Raw genomic sequence first — 12,103 nt, 5'->3', positions numbered from 1 at the left:
CGGTCTGGGAGACTGTCTGACACCATCTGGGAGTCTCCTGCATGTGCCTGGACGGTCTTGGCACCGTCACAGACTGTCTGGGAGTCTATTGTAGGTGCCCAGACGTTCTTTGCAATATTGCATACTGTCTGGGAGTCTCCTGCAGCTGCCCAGGCGATCTTGGCACCGTCGCAGACTGTCTTGGAGTCACTGCAGGTGCTCCAACGGTCTGGGAGACTTGCTGGGAGTCTCCGACTGGTGCCAAGACAGTCTTGGCATCGTCGCAGACTGTCTGGGTGTCCCTTGCAGGTGCCCCGACGGTCTGGGAGAATTTCTTGCACCGTCTGGGAGTCTCCTGCAGGTGCCCTTACGGTCTTGGCACTGTCGCAGACTGTGTGGGAGTCTCCTTCTTGTGCCCCGACGGTCTGATATATTGTCTGGAACCGTGTGCAAGTCTCCTGCCGGCGCCATGACGGTATTTCCACAGTCACGGACTGACTGGGAGTCTCCTGCCGGTGCCCCGACGGTCTGGGAGACCGTCTGGCACCGTCTGGGAGTCTCTTGCAGGTACCAAGACGGTCTTGGCATCGTCGCCGACTGTCTGAGAGTCTCTTGCAGGTGCCACGGAGGTCTGGGAGACTGTCTGGCACAGTCGGGATTCTCCTGCAGATGCACAGACTGTCTTGGCACCATCGTAGACTGTCTGGGAGTCTCCTGCAGGTGCCTCGCCGGTCCTTACGTCTTTTTGGCACCGTCGCAATATGTCTGGGTGTCTTCTGCAGGTGCCCAGATGGTATTGGCACCGTCGCAGACTCTCTGCAGGTGTCCAGCTGGTGTGGTAGACCATTTGAAACCGTCGCAGACTGTCTGGAATTGTCCTACAGGTGTCCAGATGATCTTGGTACCGTCGAATATTGTCTGTGAGTCTCTTGGCACGGGTTTTGGGTGCCGACAAAGCGTCAAGCGACGAGCAGTCGTGGTGTAAGGGGTGGACTGCGGTCGCTCGACAGTATGTCGAACAACACGCGGTCGACTGACGATCGTCGCTCTCTATTAAACCCGGTAATCGTCGCACGACGATTATTCGCTGATACAACCTTAGTCGCCCGACCATGGTCGCTCTCATTAAACCGGACCCAGGGTCCGGTTTAATGAAAAACTACAAAACCCGACTGTAATCGGTTGACTGTGTGGTCGATCGACGCTCGTCGGCCGCCAACTGACCACTCGCCGCGTTCAAGGAGCAAGTTGCCGCGACAATGGGCGCACGACGGTGTGGTCAGTCGACTGCGGTCGTGGACGTCGCTATTTTTAGGAAAGTAACCACTTCCGCCATCAAAATCCGACGGCGAAATGGAAAAATGGAAGACAGCAACATTTTGAGTCAGTGCCATTTGTGGTCCAACAAACAGATAGATATCCTTTAAGATATTTTTATCGAGTCCAAGAACCTGCTGGAGGAAAAGCACTGGCCATTGGTGACCGAGGCAAATTAGCGGAACAATTGGCAGGAGACTGTGGCAGTCATAAACGCGTATTGGGTGGCGTTGAGGACAGCAGACACATGTAAACAAAAGCTACGTGACATACAGAGGAATGCACTAGACTGACCACTGATTGACTTCAAGGTACCAGCAGGAGACTCCCAGACAGTCTAAGACGGTGCCAAGACCGTCTGGAATTCCATACAGTCTTCGACGGTGCCAGATAGTCTCTCAGACAGGCGGAGCACATGCAGGAGACCACGAGACGGTGTGCGACGGTGCCAGGACTGTCTGTGAACCAGTGGGAGACTCCCAGACAGTCTGTGACGGTGCCAATGCCGTCTGGGCACCTGCAGGAGACTCCCAAACAGTCTGCGACGCTGCCAGAAAATCTCCCAGACCGGCGAGGCACCCGCAGGAGACTCCTAGACAGTCTTCGACGGTGCCAGGACCGTTTGGGCAGCCGCAGGAGACTCCCAGGCGGTGCCAGGAGTCTCCGAGATCGTCAGGGCACCTTCGGGAGAATCCCAGACAGTCTGTGACGGTGCGAAGACCTTCAGGTGCCCAGACGATCTTGGTAACGTCGCATATTGTCTGGGAGTGTTCTGGCACGGGTTTTGGGTGCCGACAAAGCGTCACGCGACGAGCAGTCGTGGTGTGAGGGAAGGACTGCGGTCGCTCGACAGATATCGAACAACGCGTGGTCGACGGACGATCGTCGCTCTCTATTAAACCCGGTTATCGTCGCACGACGATTATTCCCTGGTACAACCATAGTCGCCCGACTATGGTCGCTCTCATTAAACCGGACCCAGATGTAGGCGGCGATCTTGTCGTAGCGTTCATTTGCCTGCCCTTGTTTGGCGTCGAAGTAGCAGGTGCATGTATGCTTTCTGTAAAACGGATAATCGACTGTTGACTGCAACTGGTCGTGGATCTCGTGGCGCTAGCGGATCGACTTCGCAGAGTCGATGTGTGTTTTATGATAGAGGTGTCCACGGGTTTCACGTTTTCACAGTCTGTGTTTGAATGTGTGGTGTTTGTATCACATAGGGTTTCTGTGTCGATAGCGCAGTCAGATTGCTTATGTCCTTGCAATTTACACTTTTTGCAAACCCAGTCATTTGGGCACGTTTTGAAACTGTGCCCATCTTGAAGGCATTTTTAAAAGTTTGACGATTTAATCGACAAAACACTAGGTTGTACATTATGCAGGACACGTCCGATAAACTGACCGATTTGCATTGTATTCGGCAGGGGTTCCTTGAGGGACGATGTTTTGACTATGCAAATTAAAACATTGTTAACACTATAGAGGCCACATTTATTTTCCGATATTCATGAAACTTAGTCAGAAGATTTGTCCCCATGATATCTTGGATGAGTTCCAAAATGGTTTCGGCTGCTTAAAAACATGGCCACCAGGGGTGGGGCATTTTTTTATATGGCTATATGTGGCTTTAGTAAAACCTTGTTAACATTCTAGAGGCCACATTTGTTGTCCGATCATCATGAAACTTGGTCAGAAAATGTGTCCCAATGATATCTTGGATTAGTTCGAAAATGGTTCCGGTTGGTGGAAAAACATGGCCGCCTAGGGGCGTAGTATGTTTCCTTATATAGCTATAGTAAACATTGTTAACACTATAGAATCCACATTTATTGTCCGATCATCATGAAACTTTGTCAGAAAATTTGTCCCAATGATATATTGGACACGTTCCAAAATGGTTCCAGTTGCTTGAAAAACATGGCCACTGGGGGCGGGACCTTTTTCATTTATATGGCTTCATGAATCTTCATGAAACTTGGTCAGAATATTTGATTAAATGATATCTTGGATCTGTATGCAAATGGTTCTGGTTTGTTGACAAACATGGCTGCCAGGGTGTGCACTAGTCATGAAAGTTGGTTAGAACATTTGTTCTTATGACATCTTGGGCTGCACAGAACAGGTCAGTTCCTTTGAAACTCAGGTGAGCGACTTTGGGCCTTTCAGGATCTCTTGTTAAACTCATGCTTCATTGGGACTTACATCTACTGCATCCAATTACATACCAACGTGTCTCAGCAAATACAAACAAAGGAAGTTTGTTCCAAGCAAATCATATAAAGGTAGATGCAACACATAACGTTCGGACAAAACAATGAGTTTGCTAATAGTGAAAACAGTAACGAGTTTTATTAACACTATTCTGAACTGATTGCTTATAACATTATATCGACGATACCGACAGTTAAATCACAGAAACGCAAACAAACGAATGGTTTGTGTTAACCGATCTTAAAAACTTTACTTGAAGGTAGTAAAGTATATATTATTGCCGGTTTATTTGGCGTATACATCGGTGGTAAACTACATTCAATTTGAGATTGAACAGGCCGTGTGGGTGCGTGGAAAGAAGTGTACAATCGAGCGTAGCCGTTACAATTTCCGGTTGGAATATATTTAAGTACCTTGTTTTAGATGGATAAATATAATATATATTAAATCAGTAAGTTCAGTAGACAAAACTATTAAACATTTGACAATGTGGAATTTTTTTTTTTAATTTTTCACGTCAATGGCGCACACTACTATACGCCAGTCTAACTTCAAAGGACTTTTATTGATTTTCAGTAAACATGTTCTGTTCTAAGTGCAAAAGGGATATTGAAGAATCGTCATTGTATTGCTGTTTTTGCGGAACAGCAACAACTGGTCAATGTAACAACTGCAAAAGGAGTATTAAATCGTTTTACGTGTATTGTCCGGCGTGTGGAAAAAGTACTTCGTCTCAGAAACATGTTTGTGATTCATGTGGAAATGAAGTAGACGAGCTAGGAAATTGTTGTCCACATTGTGGGTCTGAAAAATGGAAAATGGAAAACATGACAGTTGAACCTGAAGTTGATAAACCCGACTCGCTTCTAACATGCAACCAACAGGTTTCTGGAAAAATTGAACGTTTTTCCACAGAAAATAAACAACCATTAAATACGTGCACGGCTGAAGCTGCAAACGAGGAAGACAGCTGTCACTCAGGTACCATTGTTTATCAATCTTATCGCATTGAACACTGCATACAATATATACAGTTGGGGTACAACAGGCTAACTGATTAATCGGTTAATCTAATGTACGTTTACCTTTAAGTTAACCGGTTACATATTCTATAAAGAGTTAACTTGAAGCTTTAAAAAAGAAACTTAAATGCTTTTTCATGAAATAAATCAAACAAATTTTATGTTTCACTCTCGACATACTGACCATAAACGCTATCGCCTGCTTAAAACGCATTTAACACCAATGCCGATGATAAATAACGTGTCAATTAACAAAGTAAACAAAAAAATAACGTATTATACGATGGCTTTAACATGACCCACATGCATTGCTTCTCTTTATTCAACAATGTACGTAAGGAAGTCGTGGAAAATCGAGGACATCAATGCAAACATTTTCGTCAGTAAAGGCGATACATAAACAAGCAGAATAACGTATACCCCATAATGAATTTGAGCAGAGAATCCATAATGACTTATGTAGGAGATTATAATTTCATTCTTAAGTTTTACAGTGTCACGCATTCTTGCTTTTTATCATAAATACTTATTGGCAAATGTCAAATTATACAATATTTAAATATATGCTGCAAAACTTTTAAGTGAGAATTTACAAACAATGAAAATCAGAAATCGCACACTGAATGTACACATTAATTTAGATTAATAGCAAAAACCTAGCCTAGCGTCTTGAACTAAATAGCTACCATTAGTGACTTTTTGCAGTGACGTTAACGCTATTGGTTAAAGTAAAATTATGCATGAACATATACAAGTTCTTCAAATATGTCAATAACGCACGAAATGTATTACCTACATGCAGAAACTGCTACGGATTTCGATGGAATATGCATGAGGGCCGTGTTAAATCTACTATATAATACCTTTATTGCTAGACACAAAGATGAATTTTTGATAAATGGCAGTTTTGTTTTGTTATAAGGTAATACGCGGTAATCGACAGGTCTATTTTATCAGCGATAATAATTCATATATAAAGGCTTTTGTCTGGTTATTTGATATTGTGTTAACCAATTTACAAGACTTATTGCTCGCCAAAATAAAGTGTTTCAAAACATCTTTTTTCATTATATATTGAAATCTCATCCATCAAAGATGCCAACGCCAAAGACAAATCAACCCAAGATTTTTTAGCAGACGCTAGCAGGAACTTCCTGATTGAGAGTTAAAGAAAGGTTTCGACCGACTGTGGCATTAACGCACACGGCAGGTTTTGATGTAGAAATGAAAAAGTTAATGTATAATAATATAAAACAACAGATGTGTTTGTCAGAAACACAATGCCCCCTACTGCGCCGCTTTGATTTATTAAAAAATGGCAGGTTCATTAATTACCTCCTTTTAAAGCTTATTACTTCCCTTGGATTTGTTTTTTTGACCTTTGATCTTGAAGGATGGCCTTGACCTTTCACCACTCAAAATGTGGCGCTCCATGAGATACACATGCATGCCGAATATCAAGTTGCTATCTTCAATATTGCAAAAGTTATGTCCAAGTACATACAATAAAAAAATGAGTGAAAGTCTCTGACCCGGCCCCACCCCAACCCCCATAACTTTTGACCCAGGGGTCAGATCAAAATTCCAAATAGTGCAGGGTCGCACATATGCTCATAACAATGTACCATGTGTGTAAGTTTCAAGGTTCTAGTGCTTATAGTGTAGGAGGAGATAGTGGCCAGGACGGACGGACGAACAGAGAGACGTACGGACGGCGGAGATAACCACAATATCCCCACGCTTTTAAAAAAGCGTGGCGATAATTACTTTTGTTTTAAAGAGAGTACATTTACATGCAATATGGCTTTTTTTAAAGTATACTTTAACTTCTTTTTAAGTTTTCCAATTTACCGGTAAAGTAACAGGTTAAAATAATAGATTAACCGGTTAATGTTTGAGTAACTTGTTGTATCCCCAGTAGTCAGTTCACAAAGTGAGAAACTTTAATATGGGTGCTTTAAATAGTGGGTTGAGAAAACTTTTATATTGTTATTTGTTATATGCATTATAAGTTTACTTTTGTGTTTCCTCTAGTTCATGGTCTCCGTGCCAAAGAATCTACTTATTAACATACTCGAGACTTGCATTAAAACAAAATGTAATACTAATGTAAAATTGGGCATTTCAAATATGAAAATATAGAAGTTTTTTTTGTTTCAAACAAATTTATCTCTTAAAGCCTTCGCTAAAAGTAAACTCTACATATATTTGTTGACTGTTTTGTTTTTAAATGGATGCAATATTTTATTTTTTGAACAAATTTGAGTGTTTTTGAGACAGTAAGGTTAATTTAAGGTGTACAGTTACGCTAGCCAGAACAAAATCCGTTATGTAATTTAATTATGTAGTATTCAAATGATTTAGCTATATCATTTAGGCGTATTACAATCCATTGATCCACACGATGAAATCCAGAAGTTTGTGGTTGCATATAATTCAGTGTAAGCTTATTTTATTTTGTTTTATTTTTAGACAGCTGGGATGAAACCGAATTGAATGAGGTAAGAAAATAGTACAAATGTGTACTTGGGACCAACATTTAGTTTATAAAATCAACTTTCGTGATTGGTATCGCTCTTTTCCATTCCTAAACAAAAATACAGACAAGTGTAATAGACCCCGTCACTCTTGAATGTGTTGGATTTCATAAAACACCTAAATAACCTAAATGGAGAAGTTGTTTTCCTTTTAACTTGTCAGTCCGTCCTAAGAGTGAACGGAGAGTGTCATAAACTGCAGCATCGGGAAGGAGGCACAATAACGGGGATTACATTTTTCAAACGTCAAACTCAAGTATCGGGTTTGAATTTTCTACTTTTAAATAATAATAAACGAGTCAATTTACGTTTCATGTTGAGATCGCAGTAGTATTGTGTATGGTGCAATTTTCAGCGAAGAAACGTAGTTTGTGAAATATAATTACTATAAATGTATTCTTTGGAAGAAGAAGTCGCTAACATAATACAAAGTATATTGTGTTTGCTTTGTTTAAAACAAAAATCCAGAAAATAACATTTATGACGCACGTACGTACTTCCATATTGTTTAAACTGCTTGTTTGTGTCTTCTCTGATATATAAACACACATTCGGAGGATTAAAATTATGCCACTGAGTTCAGGTTCGATATTGAGAGTGGCTCTATGATGTGATACAAACAATATCCGTTTGATTTTGATTAGATATTACAATAATTAAACTGATTTGGATTGCGTTTTTTAACAACATATACATAACATTATTACTGTATGTATCAAGTAAAGCCATTCTGCAACAAACGAATTAACCCAACATCAATATTATTCTAAAAGTGTTTTAATGAAACATGCTTTATCAATGCATCAACAAAAGAAACATGCAACAATTCTACGTATTTAAATGATATACAATTCGTTTGCCTTACTTCCATTACGACATTGTACACTTTTAACTTTCAGTTAACCAGCTTTCATATCTTAAAAAAGCCACGTCTGCTTACATGGTGTTATACTTATGACATGTTTTATGATTGCAGGCAGGCATTTTAGAAGCCTTTGACAAATGTGATGTTTCCAAGGCTCGAGAAAGAATTAAAACAGACCTCAATTTGTGGAAAGACTGTAAAATCAAAATTGCAGTGATTGGTGGATCCGGCACTGGCAAGTCATCATTTATCAATGCTTTGCTAGGTTTTCATCCCACTCACGAAAATGCAGCTAAAGTTGGAGCTACCGAAACCACAATGCGCATGGAAAAGTTTATAAACCCAAAATATCCTAATCTTGAATTTTGGGACCTTCCGGGTGTTGGAACTGCCAACTTTCCGAAAGAGACATACTTGAAAACTATTGAATTTGAGCGATATGACTTTTATATTTAAACTTTCCGAGGAAGATTCATGGAAAATGACTCTTGGCTGGCCAAAGAAATTTTAGCATCAGATAAACAATTTTACTTTGTAAGACCTATGATTGATAATGATATCGAGAATGATAAGAAGATACATCGGAGCTGTCATAATCCAAACACAGTGCTTGAACATATTCGATCGGATTGTATCAAAAAGTTGAAGGAGACAGGGATGTTGGAAACTAAGGTATTTCTTGTCAACAACTATGATGCAGATCATTTCGATTTTCATAAACTGTTTTCACAATTGAAGAACGACGCACCAGAAAGTAAAAAACAGGCCCTGATATTATGCTTCGCAGCGATTTCTCCCGAAACCATAGAAGAAAAATGTAAATTATTAACAAAAAGAATCTACAAAGTTACTTTTCTTTCCTCGATTGCTTCGACTATACCGATACCAGGTACAGGCATCGCAGTAGATTTCATGTTAATGAAAACAGAATCTGAGTTTTACAGGGAACAGTTAGGTACCAATGAAGAATCACTTAAAGCCATTGCGAAGCATTTAAATGTGAGTTTGGATGACTTAATATCGAAAGAAGACCTGCAATCATCAATCGTATTTAGATCTAAAGTTGCATTCGTGAATTATTTTTCATCACTTTTAATATTTAAGAACGTTGAAAACGTTTCAAAAGTAGTATTGCCATTCCTCGGCAGTATTGTTTTGATAGTGACAACCTATCCGGCGTCCGTCGTAATACAGAAACGCCTTCTTCAACTCTGTAAGGAAGAGGCATTTCGTCTTCTAAAGTTCAAATCAATCTATATAAATAAGCAACAGTCTGAAACTACTGAGGAAATATAAGAAGTGCATTGTTTTTTACACATTTGTTTGTTTCTCACATGTATTTGCGCAAAGAAACAGGGCATTACGAGGGATTAAGTGTACTTGAACAAAAATGTCCGTTTTGTGGTAATTTTGAAGACGAAAGCCATGTACTTTTAGATTGCTTTTTGTTCGATGACATAAGACACTCTTTATTCGAGAAGGATAGGCTTCTAGATAATGCTTTTGCTTGAATGTCTAAAAATGAACAATTGATATTCCTTTTCACAAATACTGAAATGATACGTTATTGAGCCAAAACCTGTTTTAATATTCTACAACGTCGTAGTTTATTCCTGTGTAAATAATGGCATTGTACTTTCTTTAATCATAATATTATTATGTATTTGTATTTGCGTTTAGCTAATCATTGCTAATCTGTTCAACCAAGATCTGATCTGGGATGATATTCGGTATTTTATAATGTTGTTTTATACGCGCATTAGGGCCCAAATTACAACTCTCAGTATTTAACAAATGCATCAGTCTTATGGCAGTTTTTAATTAACGATTAGCGATTGTCACCTAACTTATAATACTTTGTGTAAATTTTTTATAGTCTTAAAGTCATGTAATATTGAATAAGTATGTGTCTTAAAATTCTTCAATAGAATGGTCGTATGCATGTTTTATATGAATATTTGTATATGTATATGTATTATTATGTATGTATGTATACGAATGGGACAATAATAAAGTAGAATATATATGAATATAACTTGTAGGTATAGAAGAGTATACTCATTCATCGGAGCCGGACACCAACACCAAACGTTCGTGTTAGCATGTGTGTATATCAGAGTTTATTTACAGGTCGTACCGGCTTCTTCACGAAGTCTTTATGGTCCGACCTGCCACTGTGACATTTCAGGGGAAAATAGTTAATTTTTGAGCCATATTTAGTACAATTTACCCCCGATGTCCGGTTATTCACCAAAAAAGATGTTTTATCCAAATAAATCAGTGCACGCTGGCCAATGAGACCTTAGTGTTAACTGGAACTCGTGATTGTGATCTGGGGTGGGTTATGTTGAGTATATTGTATGTTGGTGATGTGTATATGCCTGGTCGGAAGTTGAAGGGTTGGTCAAGTTGTTCGCGTCCTTGTGAATACGAACTGCTTATACAGTTTGATAAACCATTATGCTTATACCCAGTATTATTACATTTACAATAACTATTTTTCTGCGTAGCTGTATAACCGCGCTTTTTACCTTAAATGACCGTTATCAACAGCCTTTTAAATGGTGGAGAAAGTTTTCGCTAAAAAACCCCAATACATAAATCCGAATATCTCATTGGCCGATTCGATAGAATGTTCATATACAATTTTCCACATCACCTCGATTGGATATGAATGAGTGCAGTGCATAGAATAAAACACGATTCACTATAAGAAAAGTCGGACTAAAAAAATACAGTTCATGTGTAAACGACACATAGACGCGAAATCTGGTCCAGTTACATAATTTAATCTCGCAGAAAATCAGGGTCAGTCATCGGTTATTGAATCGTCAAACCGAAGACAGAATGAACCATCGATAAACGCCGAATGATGATAACACAGTATTGCTTTCAAGATAAAATTACACGAGCATGTATCGATGATGAAATCTTTTTTTACAATACATTGAGATTTTATCATTTCTAGAGAAAGAAATGAATGAAAACATATCAGTAAATATCGCTTATTATGCTTTGTGAGAGAAAAAATAGTATAGTGTCATTATCAGAGGGCAATCGTTTAATTATCTATAACAATTTATCCGAATGCGCGACAATTACTTTCTTTTTTTTAAGTAAATACACACAGAAACGGTATAGATACATAATATACTCCAATATTATTGTGATAATATCGCGAGAACCAGCATACATCGTTGAAAAATTATAACAAGGAATTATATAGTAAATTAAATTATTGATTTACAACGGATAAAAACAAACACGTTATGCACGTTAAGCAATCTTTAGTTTTTATTTAAACTACATGAAATTATATAAAATTGTCAACAAGGGTCTACACTATTAACGTTTGTATACAACTCTTGGTTATTGAGTGATTTAAATGGTAACATGTGCATTGTACTTTCGAGCCATATACCTAGTTTTTCATGTGTTGATTTTATGAATAATTTCAATGACACGTTTTATTAACTGCTGACCTTTCAGTTTTGTTTAAAAAGTGGACAGTCGACGATTTGTTAAAAAGGCTAACTTGGAATCTAACTGTGTATGTGTTAAACCTTAAGATCATACATTTAGTAAATATACTTCAAGTTGCAATTGTCATATCTGTGTTGATTTGTAAACGTTGGTTTAAATTAAATGTTTGTAAAGTTGAACCAGACTTGCTTTAGTCGGTCGTCGAGTACTGACCATGGAAAGCAACAAGATATGGCTTGCAATGACACGTTGTATCATTATCCTTATCATAAAGCATAATTAAAACAATTTAGTACGTACAAATATACTGAGATACTATTTTATTGGAAAAAAGTCAACTCTCTAAAGATCTAATCAGACATGCTTTTTTGTATTTGTTGATTCAAAGGCATTGAAATAAATCTTCCAATTACGAAATTCTGACGTTATATTAAGACGTTGCAGAACTTGAAAAGCAAAGTCGAATATTTTTAAATAACGAAAAGACCATACCGGAAATTCATTTAAACCATCATTCACTTCTTGGAACTAAGTACCAAAAATGAGTTGATAATGTGCTTTTTCCATAACAAAATGCATCACAAATTGTGGGGTCCTGATGCGGATCTGTATTGAAGACATATTTTGTGAATTGTACACTAAAATGCAAGTTTTAAAAAACTAAGAAGAGAAAACACTATTGTTCTCCA

The 12,103-nt window shown here is 38.6% G+C and overlaps 1 protein-coding gene across 1 annotated transcript; it reads left to right on the top strand.

Moving 5' to 3' along the window:
- Positions 1-1,238: 1,238 nt before the first annotated feature.
- Positions 1,239-8,387, top strand: LOC127849821 (interferon-inducible GTPase 5-like). The gene is made up of 3 exons (XM_052382574.1): positions 1,239-1,257; positions 1,820-2,040; positions 8,043-8,387. Exons 1-3 carry the CDS (start codon positions 1,239-1,241, stop codon positions 8,385-8,387), a joined length of 585 nt encoding a protein of 194 aa, XP_052238534.1.
- Positions 8,388-12,103: the final 3,716 nt, after the last annotated feature.

This window comes from Dreissena polymorpha, chromosome 11, assembly GCF_020536995.1.
Source record: "Dreissena polymorpha isolate Duluth1 chromosome 11, UMN_Dpol_1.0, whole genome shotgun sequence".
NCBI classification, from domain to species: Eukaryota; Metazoa; Mollusca; class Bivalvia; order Myida; family Dreissenidae; genus Dreissena; species Dreissena polymorpha.
Note: the sequence above shows the minus strand (reverse complement) of the source record. Positions and strands in the feature narration are given on the sequence as shown.